The 18,328-nt window shown below is 42.4% G+C and overlaps 1 protein-coding gene across 1 annotated transcript in view; it reads right to left on the reverse strand.

Moving 5' to 3' along the window:
• The window catches only part of ASIC4 (acid sensing ion channel subunit family member 4), a 396,991-nt gene extending 379,118 nt beyond the window's left edge, over positions 1 to 17,873 (reverse strand). Inside the window, exon 1 of the mRNA XM_040358122.1 lies at positions 17,171 to 17,873. Coding sequence (XP_040214056.1) covers positions 17,171 to 17,746 — 576 coding nt within the window. The 5' untranslated portion in view covers positions 17,747 to 17,873. The remainder of the gene's footprint in view (positions 1 to 17,170) is intronic.
• Positions 17,874 to 18,328: the final 455 nt, after the last annotated feature.

Consider the following 18,328-nt stretch of genomic DNA (forward strand, 5'->3'; position numbering starts at 1 on the left):
AAATGACTAAGCACAGGTGTGTGAAACGCGTTTGCTTAATTTTTTTTTTTTAGCTGGCTGCATGTCATGTTATGTCCTTGTTTTTAATGGGATTTCGATAAAAGAATACATTTTTTGCTGGAAGTGCCGCCACCATTCTCTGCTTACACAATTTTTCATCATAGGTTAGTATCAGGTTTATTTTAGACATAAGGATATCTCTGTCCCTCAGTGGCGGTTCGTCCATAGATGGCGGTGGAGCGCCGCCCCCTCTGGCTCCACACCGCCACTGACTAATAACATAGATTCATTGCATTGCATGAATCTATGTTATTGTCGCCGCTGCCGCTGGTCTATTCAGATGGCCGGACATAGAGCGCCGGCCACCTGAATAACGGCAGCTGGTTGGCTGTACGGAAGTGCCTATCAGTCTGTAGTCGGCTTCCAAATGCTTATCCTCGGGACGTACTGGAGGTGCGTTCCTTGGATAAGACTGACAGGCGTCTCAGCCAATCAGGTTCACCGGTTCTGGCTATCGGTAACCTGATTGGCTGAAGCGTCATCGAGGGCGGGAGAAGACATCAAGGGACGTGGATGGCTGACTCCAGTAAAGGTAAATGCCGGGCGGGGTGGGGAAGGGGAATTTCACAGGGCACAGCAGCGACGAAGGGCACAGTGAGATCAATGGACACAATGGGGACAATTGGCACAGCGGCATTAATGGGCACAGTGGCGACAATTTGGCACAGTGGGGACAATGTGGCACAGTGGGGACAATGTGGCACAGTAGGGACAATTTGGCACAGTGGGGACAACTTGGCACAGTGGGGACAATTTGGCACAGTGGCGACAATTAAAGGGCACAGTGACATCAATGGGCACAGTGGCGATAATTAAAGGGCACAGTGGTGACAATTAAAGGGCACAGTGGTGACAATTGGCACAGTGGCGACAATTGATGGCACAGTGGCTGCGTTTGATGGCATGGCACAGTGGCTGCGTTTGATGGCATGGCACAGTGGTGCGAATTGATGGCACAGTGGCTGCGTTTGATGGCATGGCACAGTGGCTGCGTTTGATGGCATGGCACAGTGGCTGCGTTTGATGGCATGGCACAGTGGTGACAATTGATGGCACAGCTAGTGGCTGCATTGATGGCATGGCACAGTAGCTGCGTTTGATGGCATGGCACAGTGGTGACAATTGATGGCACAGTGGCTGCGTTTGATGGCATGGCACAGTGGCTGCGTTTGATGGCATGGCACAGTGGTGACAATTGATGGCACAGTGGCTGCGTTTGATGGCATGGCACAGTGGCTGCGTTTGATGGCATGGCACAGTGGTGACAATTGATGGCACAGTGGCTGCATTTGATGGCATGGCACAGTGGTGACAATTGATGGCACAGTGGCTGCATTTGATGGGCACAGTGAGGCTGCAATTTTTTTCTTTTTCGTTTGCGCCCCCCCCAAAAATTTTGAGCACCAGCCGCCACTGCTGTCCCTCTACATAAAAACGGGTCCCAGCAGAAAGGTAACGTTGCCACTGTAAGCTCGGGAAGATAATGAATCCTTTTTTTTTTTTTTTTTTCAAATTTGCAATAATAAATGAAAAGACGACTTATGGATTTCATAACTTAACAATCTTCCATCAAAACAAAACTCAATCAAATGAAGGTGCTTATCAGGTGCTCCCAAAATTATCGCTGAAAAGGAGAAAATGTTCCTTTTTAAGTATAACAAGAAATTCTGATTACATCCTTGTTACACTAAATTAGTACAGCTGCTCCACACCTGCATGCTATGGCTAAATGATCCGCCGCTGTGTTGCACTACTAGTCCCAGCAAGCCCAAGGCTTCCTGTTGCACGTTAAATATTTTGAGGAATTCAAATAATTAAACTTTTTGCACTTCAAATTTTCTGCACTCTAGTGCCGTGCTCGGAATTTCCGACAACAATTGTTCGATGGGAGCTTGTTGTCGGAAATTCCGACCGGGTGTAAGCTCCATTGGACATTTGCTGTCGGAATTTTCGTCAACAAAAATTTGAGAGCTGGTTTTCAAGTTTTCCGACAACAAAACTTGTTGTCGTAAATTCCGAGCGTGCCTACACAAGTCCGATGCACAAAATTCCACGCATGCTCGGAATCAAGCAGAAGAGCCGCACTGGCTATTGAACTTCATTTTTCTCAGGTCGTCGTACATGTTGCACGTCACCATGTTCTTGGCGATTGGAATTTCTGACAACATTTGTGCGATCGTGTGTATGCAAGACAAGTTTGGGCCAACATTCCCTCGGAAAAAAATCCACGGTTTTGTTGTCGGAGTGTTCGATCGTCTGTACGCGGCATAGGAGACTAATTTACAGTGCCTTGAAAAAGTATTCCTACCCCCTAAAATTTTGCATGTTACAACCAAAAATGCAAATGTGTTTTATTGGGATTTTATGTGATAACAAAGTGGCACGTAATTGTGAAGTGGAAGGAAAATTATAAATCGTTTTCAATGTTTTTATACAAATAAATATGTGAAAAGTGTGGGGGGTACATTTGTATTCAGCCCCCTTTACTCTGATACCCATAACTAAAATCTAGTGGAACCAATTGCCTTCAGAAGTCACCAAATTAGTAAATAGAGTCCATCTGTGTGTAATTTAATCTCAGTATAAATACAGCTGTTCTGTGAAGCCCTCAGAGGTTTGTTAGAGAATATTAGTGAACAAACAGGCCGTGAAGGTCAAGGGACACACCAGACAGGTCAGGGATAAAGTTGTGGAGAAGTATGAAGCAGGGTTAGGTTATAAAAAAATATCCCAAGCTTTGAACATCTCATGGAGCTCTGTTCAATCCATCATCCGAAAATGGAAAGAGTATAGCACAACTGCAAACCTACCAAGACATGGCCTTCCACCTAAACTGACCGGGCCGGGCAAGGAGATCATTAATCAGAAAAGCAGCCAAGAGGCCCATGGTAACTCTGGAGGAGCTGCAGAGAGCCACAGCTCAGGTGGGAGAATCTGTCCACAGGGCAACTATTAGTCGTGCTCTCCAAAAATCTGCCCTTTATGGAGGAGTGACAAGAAGAAAGACATTGGAGAAAGAAAGCCATAAGAAGTCTGTTTGCGAGAAGCCATGTGGGGGATCCAGACTCTCCTGTTAGGCAAATCATGACTAGTTCCTGTGGTCGGGATCTCTGTTCTGCCCCTCTCTCACTTTGTCATTGGCCCATGAGGATTCTTGTCACAGTTATGGGCCAACAAGAAGGCAGGAATGGGCTCTTAACTGCAGGAGCTGGTCAAGACTTGCCTAAAGAGATTACCGTTCCTTCAGTGTCACTTACAACTTTACTTCCTTCTCGCCTCGTCCTTTCTCTGTCGGGGTTCCCCAAGATTCTGTTCTTGGACCTCTCCTTTTCTCAATCCACACCTCCTTCCTGGGTCAGTTGATTGCCTCCCATGGCTTTCAATATCGTTTCTATGCTGAAGACACCCAAATCCTTCTCTCCACCCCCCCAGCTCTCTCCATTTGTCTCCTCACACATCACCAACTTACTAACAGACATATCAGCCTGCATGTCACATCACTTCCTCAAACTCAATCTATCCAAAACCGAGGGCCATGATATTTCCTCCCCCATGTGCCTCTTCCCCTGATTTCAAAATCAACAACTCAACTATCAACCCGTCCCCCCAGGCTAAGGTGTAATCCTGGACTCTGAACTATCCTTTTCGGCCCCACATCCAGGGCTCGAGTCCTGTGGGAACACGTGGGAACGGCGTCCTTGCACTTTTTTCACAGCAGGAACGCCTTTCCCTTTGCAGGACTCGAGCAGCTGAGTGGTGGGGGCGCTCAAGGACCAGAGTGCTCCCCTCCCTCCTCCTCTCCATGTCAGTTCCAGAGGAGCTCTCTCTGCCAGTCTCCGTCGCCGCTGTTTCCTGCCCAAGTCCGTCCCCCCTCCATCCTCCTGTCGTGCAATGATGTCCGGTCCTTTTTTTCTCCTCCTCCTCTCTGAGACCCGGGCGGCTGCACACTGTCCTAAGCCGAGGGGGGTAGTTTGTGGGGGGTATGTACTAAGTGGGGGGGTGGTCTGTACTAATGGAGGGGGGTGGTTTTTGGGGGGGTGGTCTGTACTAATGGAGGGGGGTGGTTTGTGGGGGTCTGTTAGTAAAGACCCCCACAAACCACCCCCCCTGCATTAGTACAGACCACCCCCCAAAAAACACCCTCCCATTAGTACAGACCACCGCCCACAAACCACCCCCCTCCATTAGTCTAATGGAGGGGGGTGGTTTGTGGGGGGTGGTCTGTACTAATGGAGGGGGTGATTTGTGGGGGTTCTGTAATAATGGAGGGGGGTGTTTGTCCTGGGGGTGTCTGTACTAATGGAGGGGGGAGGTTTGTGGGGGGTCTGTACTAATGGTGGAGGGTCTGTACTAATGGTGGGGGGTCTGTACTAATGGAGGGAGGGTGGTTTGTGGGGGGTCTGTCCTAATGGAGGGGGGTGGCTTGACCTAGGGGGTCTGTACTAATGGAGGGGTGTCTGTACTGTGGAAGGTCTGTATTGAGAGAGGGGTTTATACTTAGTGGGGAGTCTGCACTGATGGAGGGGGGTCTATATTCAGTGAAGGGGGTCTGTACTGAGGGGCAACTATAAATGGTGGAGGGGGGTGACACCAACCCTAGTAACGCCACTACAGCCGCGGGCTCTTTCCTCCTCCCTCTCCTCGCGATGCTGTACTAGTGAGCAGCACTTGCCCGCACAGTTGCCCACTATATTTCTTCCCCCGCCTTCATATCGGATCTTGGGTGGGAGTTCCCACACTTTTTTCCCCAGGACTTGACCCCTGCCCACATCCAATTGCTATCCAAATCTTGCCGCCTCAACCTCTGCAACATCTCCAAGATACGTCCCTTCCTAACCAATGCCACCAAAAAGCTTCTAATCCACTCCCTGGTCATCTCTCGCCTCGACTACTGCAACTCCCTCCTCATTGGGTTACCTCTAAATAGGCTATCCCCCCCTTCAGTCCATCATGAATGCAGCTGCCAGTCTCATCCACCTTACAAACAGCTTGGCGTTTGCTACACCCTTCTGCCAATCCCTCCATTGCTGCCACTCAACCAACAAATTAAATTCAAGATACTTACAAAGTCATCCACATTTTTTCCCCCAGACTACATCACTAACCTAATCTCAAAAAAACAACCAACTTATTCTCTTCGCTCCTCCCAAGACCTCGTGCTCTCTAACTCCCTTGTCACCTCCTCCCATGTTCGCCTTCAGGACTTTCCCAGAGCCTCTCCCATCCTCTGGAATGCTCTACCCCAATCTGTCTGACTTACTCCTACTTTGTCCACTTTCAGACGATCCCTGGAAACTTATCTCTTCAGAGAAGCCTATCTGGCTCCCATATTTACATCAGCACATCCCCCACAGTTATTACCTCGTGTATCTCTTGACCCTCCCTCTTAGATTGTAAGCTCTAAGGAGCCGGGCCCTCTGATTCCTTTGTATTGCATTTGTACTGTCTACCCTCAAGATGTAAAGCGCTGCGTAAACTGTTGGTGCTACATAAATCCTGTATAATAGTAATAATTATGAGAGCATGTCTGCGGGATCCTTCAACTTCCCATTACTGCTGCCCATTTAACACTCTTAAAGTGACCACAGAGTCAGTCTAGCAAATGAAAGAATTACCTGTTAGCCTCGTGTAATGGAGCACTTATCACATTTACTGCCATTGTTCTTCCCATTCTATTTTGTCAATATCGTGTGTAAAACCGAAGGCTATAAAAGCATCCAGCCAAGGATCAGTATAACACCATAAACACCATACAAAAGCTGTATTTCACCAAAGAACACCATTTCCCTTATGGTCAGAAAAAAGTAAATTTTATCACTATTGTTATTATTACAATTATTATTATCATATTTATTATTATTATCATTATTTTTTTGATTTTTTGATTATCACTTGTATATTATATTATTTATAATTTAGGTATTATTATTATTATTATTATTATTATTATTATTATTACTATTATTATTATTATTATTATTATTCATGTTTTTACTATTATTTAATTTTGTAAATCTGTTTATTGACCTTAACATTACACATAGAGTAATATTTGAATTATTTTATAATTTAATTGTATTATTGTTGTTATTATTATTAATATTATTATGAATGTTACTACTACTACTACTACTACTACTACTACTACTACTACTACTACTACTACTAATAATAATAATAATAATAATAATAACAATTTCATAAAATTACAAATAATAAATATAACAATAAAAGTAATAATACAAATATTGCTTCTTTTTCTCTTTTATTTTGTATTATTATTATCATCATTGTTATTATTAATAATAATGCTACTACTACTACTACTACTAATAATAATAATAATAATAATAATAATAATAATAATAATAATAATAATAATAATAACAATAGCAATATCATAAAATTACAAATAATATAATAATAAAAGTAATAATACAAATATATTTTTTTATTTATTATTATTATTTTTATTATTATTATTACTACTACTATTATATTATTTATAATTGAATTGTATTGTTGTTATTATTATTATTATTATTATTATTATTATTGCTACTACTACTATTGCTACTATTGCTGCTACTACTATTGCTACTGCTGCTACTACTACTACTAATAATAATAATAATATAATTATTATAATAATAAAAATAATAACATTATTGTTATTATTATTATTATTTGTTATTATTACTACACTACTACTACTACTACTACTACTACTACTACTACTACTACTACCATTACCACTACTACTACTAATAATAATAATAATAATAATAATAATAATAATAAAAACATAATATAATTTGATATAGGAAATTGCCATTATTTTTCAGTAATTCAAAAATTGAAATATACTGCCAGATCTGAAGCATTTACCATGGTTGAAAAATTATATACATGTCCATTGATTCCAAACACTATACAAAATAACAATTAAAAAAACATCTATCCTCAAAACCCTACATCTACAGTGGATCCAGGAGAAAGGAGAAAATAAACTTGTATTAAAGTGTAATTTATGGGGGAAAAAAAAATCCTTTTGATCCCTAAAGTGTTACTAAACCCACAACAGTAAAATTAGTCTGAATATGCAATAAAGCATGCTTGTTATACTCACTGTGGAACCTAAGAGGTTAATCCTCCCCATTGTGTATAAAGGCTGTGTGATTCTGTTTTCTCTGATCCTCCCCTCCTTGCACTGTCTCCAAAACATGTCCAGATAATACAGAGTACTGGAGTCACTCTGCACATGCTCAGTTTGGTGTGTATTACTAGAGGGTTTTTTTTTCTCCGTGGGAGGGTGCATGTGATCAACATAGAGCCAATCAGCACTGTCCAAAGGGTCAGGGGTCCTGCAGCCTCATAGGACAATAAGGGGAGAATGAAAACTCCTCCTACATGCTTTAACTAGACACTGATAGAAGACACAAGACTGCTATACACTGCTGATGAGAAAATGTATTTAGCAGTTTATATTTACTAAAATAATTGCATTTCCATGTTCGGTGTACTGTGGGAGATCAGATATAGTGAGTGCCGAGTCCTGGGTTTAGTAACACTTTAAAGACATCGTATTCTCTCTGATACTCTCTGGATTAACTATCAACTGTTATGTTATTTCTTTTAAACATTAGTAGCTGGTTGCAGTTAGAAACACATGCCTTTGTAGTGACTCTCCAGGGATGTTCAGAACTGGTGCCTGCGGAAGTTTAGTCCACATTTCACAGCTCTTACAGTAAAGAACTCTTTCCATATGTGAAGGTGTTACATCTTTTCCTTCGGGTGCAAAATGTGCCCTCTTGTCTTTTGCAGTGACTTGAAAGTGTAATACAAATATGGACCATTTATGTATTTGTACAAGGTGATATTTAACTACCTTTTATCAAAGGAGTATAAACTAAAAAAAAGTAAACCATATAATGTAGGGCATTTTACCGGTCGATAGATATAGTGGCTGCATTTGTTTTCCTTTTTTTCCAGGATAAGAAAACATACTCATTTATCCTGCCAGTCCTTGTCACTTCCTGTGAGCTGAACTAAACTATACTGAAAACACAAGCAATGTTATCTCCTTGTGTAAACTACTAACCCCATCACCTCCCATGTAATAGAGCTGAACAAAGGGTAGACGTGTCAATCATAGCTCCTTCCAGTGATGCAGTGAAGGAGTGAGTGTAGCCCTCAGGGACAGGAAGTGTGTCACAGAGTTGCATTCAAACATTTTGTTAACGAAACTACTAAAAACTAGAATCTTTTTTTTTTTTACCCTAATATATCGAATGCATTAAGGTAAAAAAAACTTTTGCCATTAGAACCACTTTAATCTTGTGTCTGTTATATCTGCCCGGAGTTCATCTTCAATTTAGTTGCCCATCTCCCCATTCTCTCCAGTTCTATAACATCTTTTTTGTGAGCCGTGGCACAAAACAGAGCTAAGAATTCAAAGACACACAAGTGTTTGGACTACAAAAGCAAGATTTCGGTGAACAGACATTTCTTGAGATCATCTTTGATGGATAGTCGTTGACTGATCCCTGACAACTGCAATTGAACAGCAATCAGTCAACGATATTTACCAGTCTATTGACCAGCAATCAGTCAATGGGATTTACCAGTCGGCTGACCCGCAATCAATCAATGATATTTACCAGTCGGCTGACCGGCAATCAGTCAATGATATTTACCAGTCAGCTGACCACCAATCAGTCAATGGTATTTACCAGTCGGATGACCAGCAATCAGTCAATGATATTTACCAGTCAGCTAACTGACAATTAGTCAACGATATTTACCAGCAATCAGTCACCGATTTTTAGCAGAGGGACAAAAAAGCGGCGCCCTCTAAGCGTAGTATAAAATTTAATAAAAAGACACAAAATAGACATCAATTCTTATGAGGGATGTACTCAGGCAATGGAAAATAGGGTGTCATCCGTGACTGGTTTCCGGGGGGGAATAAGCTCCGCTGTGTAGATCTTGCTAGTTTGTCATATGCTCAGGCACTCAGTATAGTGGGCGATCCACGGACTGGAGCAGGGTACAGCGTCTCTAAGGATCCCCGGATGGTAATCCAGCGCTGGTATGACAGGGAAATGCAGGGACGCCGTAGACCGGCATGGTGGAATGCAGCCGTGGAGAGCAAACAGCGAGGCGTCACTTCCAGGTTAGGTCACCGGGGGGTGCACACGTTCGAGGCATGCGTGCCTCTTCATCAGGCTCTCTTTGATTTTTAGCAGTCAGCTGACCGCCAGTCAGTCAATGATATTTACCAGTCAGCTGACCAGCAATCAGTCAGGGATTTTTGACAGTCAGCTGACCAGCAATCAGTCAACAATATTTACCAGTCGGCTGGCAGATAATCAGTCAATGATATTTACCAGTTTGCTGACCGACAATTAGTCAACGATATTTACCAGTCAGCTGACCAGCAATAAGTCAATGATATTTGGCAGTCGGTTGACCTGCAGTTAGTCAACAACATTTACCAGTCAGCTGCCCAGAAATCAGCCAATTATATTTAGCAGTCGGCTGACCGGCAATCAGTCAACGATATTAAGCAGTCAGCTGACCAGCAATCAGTCAGCTGACAGGCAATCAGTCAACAATGTTTACCAGTTGGCTGACTGGCAATCAGTCAATGATATATAACAGTTGGCTGACCAGCAATCAGTCAACGATTTTTAGCAGTCAGCTGACCGCCAATCAGTCAATGATATTTACCAGTCAGGTGACCGTCAGTCAGTCAATGATATTTACCAGTCAGGTGACTGTCAGTCAGTCAATGATATTTACCAGTCAGGTGACCGTCAGTCAGTCAATGATATTTACCAGTCAGGTGACCGTCAGTCAGTCAACGATTTTTAGAAGTCAGCTGACCGGAAATCAGTCAACGATATTTACCAGTCGGCTGGCCAGCAATTACTCAATGATATTTACCAGTCAGCTGACCGGCAGTCAGTCAATGATATTTAACAGTCAGCTGACCGCCAATCAGTCAACAATATTTACCAGTCAGCTGACCGCCAATCAGTCAACAATGTTTACCAGTCAGCTGACCGCCAATCAGTCAATGATATTTACCAGTCAGCTGACCGCCAATCAGTCAATGATATTTACCAGTCAGCTGACCGCCAATCAGTCAATGATATTTACCAGTCAGCTGACCGCCAATCAGTCAACAATATTTACCAGTCAGCTGACCGCCAATCAGTCAACAATATTTACCAGTCAGCTGACCGCCAATCAGTCAACAATATTTACCAGTCAGCTGACCGCCAATCAGTCAATGATATTTACCAGTCAGCTGACCGCCAATCAGTCAATGATATTTACCAGTCAGCTGACCGCCAATCAGTCAATGATATTTACCAGTCAGCTGACCGCCAATCAGTCAACAATATTTACCAGTCAGCTGACCGCCAATCAGTCAACAATATTTACCAGTCAGCTGACCGCCAGTCAGTCAACAATATTTACCAGTCAGCTGACCGCCAATCAGTCAACAATATTTACCAGTCAGCTGACCGCCAATCAGTCAATGATATTTACCAGTCAGGTGACCGGTAGTCAGTCAATGATATGTTTTCCAGTCGGCTGACCGGCAATCAGTCAATGATATGTTTTCCAGTCGGCTGACCGGCAATCAGTCAACAATATTTACCAGTCAGCTGACCGCCAATCAGTCAATGATATTTACCAGTCAGCTGACCGCCAATCAGTCAATGATATTTACCAGTCAGCTGACCGCCAATCAGTCAATGATATTTACCAGTCAGCTGACCGCCAATCAGTCAACAATATTTACCAGTCAGCTGACCGCCAATCAGTCAACAATATTTACCAGTCAGCTGACCGCCAGTCAGTCAACAATATTTACCAGTCAGCTGACCGCCAATCAGTCAACAATATTTACCAGTCAGCTGACCGCCAATCAGTCAATGATATTTACCAGTCAGGTGACCGGTAGTCAGTCAATGATATGTTTTCCAGTCGGCTGACCGGCAATCAGTCAATGATATGTTTTCCAGTCGGCTGACCGGCAATCAGTCAATGATATTTACCAGTCTGATGACCGGCAATCAGTCAAAAATTTTTACCAGTCCGATGACCAGCAATCAGTCAACAATATTTACCAGTCGGCTGAAAATTTCTGTTGTTTACAAATATTAGTTATACATTTTGCATGTCGATAATGGAATGCTGAGTTGCTGGTGTGATTTTTTTTGCACTTTAATGAAAGAAGTTAATAGAATCAAACATTGAAAACTGTCCTCTTCATAAGAAGCAAGATAAAGTCTATGCGCCGGACGGTTTACCCAAATGTAATAATGTAATCATGTTGGAGGAGACATGGGTTTGCATACAGTGTATAATAGTCGGAGGATACAATGACCAGTATATATATGCGACTTATAAATAGACCCACAGACCGGCGCTGTGCCACTTCTAACGCAACCGCGGGATTATTCGACATTTTTTTTTGTCCCTGCCGTCTCGGTGACCCTTGTCTGCTGCTTAGCAATAGCAAAACACTTAATCGCTCGTTCAGCTCAGCCCGGACTGAACTGATGACATTTAGAACATTTAGCTTCCTCTCTCTCTCTCTCTCTATCTTTCCTCTTGGACGCTGTTCCTCTATGGAGCGCCTTGTGGTTTCTTCTCTGTACTAATTTAATCATTGCCAAAACAAATTAACCCCTCCCAACACCACTGGGGGGGGGGGGGGCGACTGGCTTCCATGCTTATTCATCCTGTCCTGTCACCTTGCAGTTGAAATCACTGACAGCCAATTTGCAGAGGAACAACGGGTGGGGGGATGCGAGGGGAATCACCAACACCTAGCATGCCACTGAAAAAAAAAAAAAACGACCAGGGCATTATTTGCAAATGACCTTACAGTCGATCTGTCACTCATTGCAATATCATGGAGCTGAAGAGACGATATTGAAATCCATTTTGCAATTTAAATTCACCCTGCCATTGCCAAGTAGCCGGCAGTGGAAAATCAATGCATCTTCTCTCAACACCTTTAACGCTATGGGAGAAATCGGACATGGGATCTGAGGATATTATGTACGCTGCAGATGATTATTTACACAGAGAATGATTTTTTTGTTTGACAGTTTATTAATAATACAGAATATGCCGCCATTTCTGCATATTCAAACTCCGATGACAGACTCTCTTAAAATAGGCAATCAATAGATTCTGTTTATACAAATTTCAGTAGGCAAGTTTTTGTTACTTGAAGGCGGCCATAAACTACGTTGACTGTCACTGGTGATAATGGGGCAATGTAGGAATTATAAAACCAGAAAAAATAGGAATAAAAAATATTCAACATGCTGGAAAATCTACACAATCATAGGAGGCTCCATCCACTGAACACAGAACATATTTTTGCAGTAAGTCTTGAATTTTGGCTGAAATCGTCAAAAACAACTGCCCCTACACAAGTCAAATGGGGGGGGGGGGGTTGGGTATGATAAGATGATGCAGAGCTAAAAGTATCTTACCTTTTTTTTACCATTGATAATGGGACAATGTAGCAAATAAAGAACTAGCAAAAATTAGGATAAATATATATATATATATATATATATATATATATATATATATATATATATATATATATATATATATATATATATATATATATATATATATATATATATATATATCTTCCAATATACTGGACGATCTCTGCAACCATAAGCACTATCTTTAGGCATTCCTACATATTAATGATAACTCTCCTTTTTAAGTCCTAAAAATTGGCTAAAATTGGAAAAAGTGGTCTCCTTAAGAAAGAAAAAAGTCAGATGGGGGATGGGGCATGGGGTTGGATATGAAAAGATGGTGCAGGTCTTAACATAAAGGGGTTGATTTACTAAAAATGGAGACTGCAAAATCTGGTGCTCGTGTGCATAGTAGCCAATCAGCTTCCAGGTTTTATTGTCAAAGCTTTAGGGTCCTTTCACACGTGCGGACCGTTCGTCTGTTTTTTCATACGTCCGTTTACAGACTGCAATGCTTTCCAATGGGATAGCGTACGTTAGCGGATGAGCATCTGATGACAACTGATGAAAAACGGATGAAAAAACGGATCAACTGATGATAAAAAACTGATCTTAAAAAACGGTCCGCACGTGTGAAAGGACCCTAACTGAACAGGCTGAAGTTAGAAGCTGATTGGCTACTATGCACAGCTGCATCAGATTTTGCACTCTCCAGTTTTTTTGTTTTTCTATGCCTTTTTTTTTATTACAACTGATAATAGGACAACGTAGCAAAAAAATAATAATAATAAAAAAACATCTAGAAAAACTAGAAAAAAGGAGAACATAAAATATCCTGCAGCATGCTGGACAATCTCTGCAACTGTAATCGCTATCCTTAGGCATCCCTATACATTTGCAGCAAGTCTTCCTTTTTTAAGTCCTGAAAATTGGGCTGATATTGTTAAAACTGACTTCCTATAAAAAAATCCAATGGGGGGAGAGGGGTTGGGTACAGGGGTGGACTGACAACTCATGGGGCCCCCGGGTAATAGAAGATTATGGGGCCCCCGGGCTTACAGATGGCCACTACGCCAGGAGGCATTGCATAGGCAGGGCAGCTAAAATCTCAGGATTTTCACATCAAAAGCATGTCGGTTTCGGACATATCAGGGACAGATGTAAAAAAAACATAGATTTTTACATACTGTCCCTGGTTTTATTGAACCTGGCAACCCTGATGGGGCCCCCTAGTGGCATGGGGCCCTCGGGCAGTGCCTGAGAGTCCCAATGGTCAGTCCGCCCCTGGTTGGGTATGATAATATGATGTAGCATTTAAAGTGTCCTTCTTTTGCTACTAGTGACAATGTAGGTATGATAAGTTGGTAAGGACTTAAAGGATTTTTCTTTTTATATTACAACTGTTAGAGGGACAATGTTGCAAATAAAGAGCCCAAAAAAAAAAAAATTAGAACAAAAAATATTTTTCAGCATGCTGGACAATCTCTGCAAGCAAAAAACAGAAGGCACCTCTACACATTTGTCCTGAAAATTGGCTAAAATTGACAAAAAATCTATTGCCCTAAAAAAAAAAAAATGGGGGGTTGGGTATAAGATGACGGGGGGACCTAAAGTGTTTTTTTTTCTTTTTGTTACCACTGATAATAGGACAATCTAGAAAATAAAGATCTAGAAAAAGAAAGAAAACATAAAATATCCCACAGCATGCTGGACAATCTCTGCAATCATAAGCACTCTCCTTAGGCATCCCTACACATTGTCTTCTATTTTATATTGTCAACAATGTCTTCTTTTTTAAGTCCTGAAAATTGCCCGAAATTGTCAAAATTGACTTCCCTTAAAAAGTCAAATGAGGTGTTGGGTATGATATGATGGCGTGTATTTATTTTTTTATTTTCTTGTTACACCTGATAATTGGACAATGTAGCAAATAAAGAACTAGAAAAAAGGAGAACAAAAAATATCTTGCAGCGTGCTGGACAATTTCTGCAACCGTGAGCACTATCCTTTGGCATCCCTATGCATTTGCAGTGTCTTCTTTTCTTAAGTCTTGAAAATTGTCTGAAATTGTCAACAGTGAGTTAAAGAAAAAAAAATCAAATGGGGGCGGGGGTGGCGCTTGGGGGTTGGGCATAAGATGGTGTGGGTCTTAAAGTGTCTTCTTTAATTACAACTGATAATGGGACAATGTAGCAAATAAAGCTCTAGAAAAAATAAGAACAAAAATATCTTGCAGCATGCAATCCTGGGCACTATCCTTAGGCATTCCTATGCAGTTGCAGTGTCTTCTTGAAAATTGGTTGAAATTGGCAAAAGTGGCTTGCTGTAAAAGAAAAAAAAATTGGGGTGGGGGGGTGTGGGCATAAGATGGTGTGGGTCTTAAAGTGTCTTCTTTAACTACAACTGATAATGGGACAGTGTAGCAAATAAAGCTCTAGAAAAAATAAGAACAAAAATATCTTGCAGCATGCAATCCTGGGCACTATCCTTAGGCATTCCTATGCATTTGCAGTGTCTTCTTGAAAATTGGTTGAAATTGGCAAAAGTGGCTTGCTGTAACAGAAAAAAAAAAAAAAATTGGGGGCTGTGAGCATACGATGGTGTGGGTCTTAAAGCGTCTTATTTTATTACTACTGATAGTGGGACAATGTAGAAAATAAAGCTCTAAAAAAAATAAGAACAAAAATATCTTGCAGCATGCTGGACAATCTCTGTAAGTCTCAAAAAGAACCTGAAATTGTCAAAGTTGACTTCCTGTAAAAAGTCAAATGGAGGGTTGGGTATGACGTGATGGTGTGGGCAGGGCCGCTGATTGAGGCACCAGTCCTCCTGTAGAGGGCCCAGCCACACAGGGGTCCCGTACAGCAGGGGGAATTGGTGTGGTCAGGCGGAGGGGTAATTACAGAAGGATGCCCTCTGTGGCTCTCTTCAGCCGGCCAGGTAGGCTGTACGGGGCCCCCGTGATTTCTAACAGCAGAAATGGGTGTGGGACTCAAAGTGTTGTTGTTTTTTTTTGGTACTGGGGGGAGATTTACTAAAGCTTGAGCACTCAGAATCTGGTGCAGCTGTACATGGCAGCCAATCAGCATCTAACTTCAGTTTGTTCAGTTAGGCTTTGACAAAAAAAAAAGCTGGAAGCTGATTGGTTCTTCTGCAGAGCTGCACTAGACTTTGCACTCTCCAGTTTTAGTAAATCCCCCCAATGGTAAAATGTAACAAAAAATTAGAGCAAACAATATCTTTCAGCATTCTGGACAATCGCTGCAACTATAAGCACTTTCCTGAGGCATCCCTACATATTTGCAATGTCTTTTTTTTTGAAAATTGCCCGAAATTGTCAAAATTGATTTCCCCTAAAAAGTCAAATGGAGGGTTGGGTATGGTATGATGGTGCAGGGCTCAAAGTGTTTTTTTTGGGGGGGGGGGGGGGGGTTTAGTGATAATGGGACAATGTAACCAAAATTAGACCAACAAATATCTTGCAGCATTCTGGGCAATCTCCTGCAATCGTACAAGCTGGATCTTGCGAAACTAGGCTAGTCGGGTAGTACGATGCCCGTGTACTCTGTCCACTATTATACTTGTGTAATGTACTAATATTTATTGTTTATGTATCATTTCAATTGGCAATTGTTGGTGTTATCTATGTATGTAACAATTTTACTTGAATAAATTATATACTATAAAATTACTGTTATCTTTACTGGCGGAAACGCTACCCACTTCATTTAAAGTCCCGGGGCGAATCCTTTCGTTTTGACAATCCTACCACAGAAGGCATCCCTACATATTTGCAGTAGGTCCTCATTTGCGAAAATTGGCTGCCATTGTCAAAATTGACTTCCACTAAAAAAAAGTCAAGTATGGGGTTAGGTAGGATAAGATGGGGAAGAACTTAAAGTATCCTGAATTTTATATTCTGAAAATGATTAAACTTGAAAGATATGCATCAAATAAAGGAAGTTGACCAAATCATGAGAAAGCGGTATGACGGTTCTTCTAAAATTTTATCAAAACTGAGTAGATCAGTATAAAAAAATGGAGGTGTTCCACCAACTGCAGCAATAACGTAACAAATCCATACAAGAAATAGTAAATGTTTTTTTTTTTTTTTTTTTTTTTACATTTAAATTGCATGCCTTTAGAAAAAATACAGTTGTTGGGGGTCGGAAAGCTCGTCCTAAAGAGTTTCTATTAATCAGGCATGCACGCCTGCACGGCTCTCGTATTTTACCTTTGCCGCAAAAGATATGAAATGGATTAATGCAGCCGCTGGTGGGAAAAGATGAATAAAAGCTGCTATGAAGTAACATCTCACATTGATTGTAGAATATAAATCAGCTGTGATTTATACCGTGTCAGGATTGTAACTTTTTATCAGAGAGAGGGTTACGAGGCGCCTGAAGACACAATGCAGCTGTCAGAGGATTGTAACCTTTGGGTAGGGGACTGTGGACTGACAGCTGAGTGACAGGTCCCCTCCCAGACAGAATATTCTCCCTGCCATCAGCGGGCACTTTGTAGGGCTAGGAACACACAGATTGCAAGTGATAGAAGCTGGCACGAAGCCAGAGACTCACCACCGAGAAGTTGCGTGCGGTGCAGTTGTCCCCGCTGAAGTTGCAGCTCTTGAGCATCTCCGCCAGTTGGTGTCCAGTCCGGTTGACTATGTCCAACATGTCCGGGTCGGGGTACATTAAATCCGAGGCTCGGTGCCCGTCTCGGTCCTTCGGAGGGAGTCCCGTTAAGTTGGCCAGGTGGTAAATGTCGGCGTCCGACAGCGCCGAGTGCCTGAACCGGTTGATGTTACAGATGGTGACGGCCGGGAAGATCATCTCGCCCATCACTTCCTCGTCCAAGGACGTGACGTGGGGGTGTTCAAGGTAATACAAGGCACACTTCGCCGCCTGGTACAGGAAAAACACCAAAGATGCCAAAAACACCACTGCCCAGAGACTCCTCTTGACGCCCAACCTACCCGTCCTGAAGATATGCCGCAGTCCATGTAAAGTGCTGGTCCTGGCGAAACCTGCCAAGTCCCGGTTTGCCGATGCAGCCTCATCCCCGATCAGGCTTTCCCTCTCCCCTTCCTCTTTTTCTTTCTGGTTCCCATCCTCGTCTGCAAACTTGATCTTGCAGACTATCTCGATGGGCATTGGCAAAGCAAGTTTTTTTTTTTTCTTTTTAGGGAGACAGGGCTACGGAGGGGTCTTCAGAACCAGGAACAACCCCCTTTCGCCCCCGTTCCCCCCCTACGCACGTCCCAAAGCACTTTTACCTCGACGGTGTCAAGACGCTGACGAAATAGACTCTTGCTCGCTACGATTCCTTACTTCTCGTGTCTTCCCAGCCCCCCCCACCCCCAACCCCCCTCTTGCGTTTTCCGAAAGAGAAAATTGAAAGAAAAGCCAAGGAACAAAAAAAAAAAAAAGACTGATTAGAGGAAAATCGCTGCCAGGGGAGAGCAGGAGGGCTTTTCCGCTGTTCAATTCAGCACGGTCCTTCTCTCCTTTAAGGTTCGTCTTCCAGTGACTTTGCTTATCTCGGCGAGCACAGCTGTGCAAGGGATGAAAATCTTGTCTTCTTTGCTGCTTTCTCTCCCAGCGCAGGCAGCGAGCATTGAAACAACTGCTAAGACAATCTCCTGTCTGAGGGATGGAGAGGGATCCCCATATTACAAGGGAGGAGAGGAGGGGGGGGAGTAATAGCTGAGAGTGTCTATGTGTGTGTGTGTGTGT

The sequence above is a fragment of the Rana temporaria genome, chromosome 6, assembly GCF_905171775.1.
Source record: "Rana temporaria chromosome 6, aRanTem1.1, whole genome shotgun sequence".
NCBI lineage: Eukaryota > Metazoa > Chordata > Amphibia > Anura > Ranidae > Rana > Rana temporaria.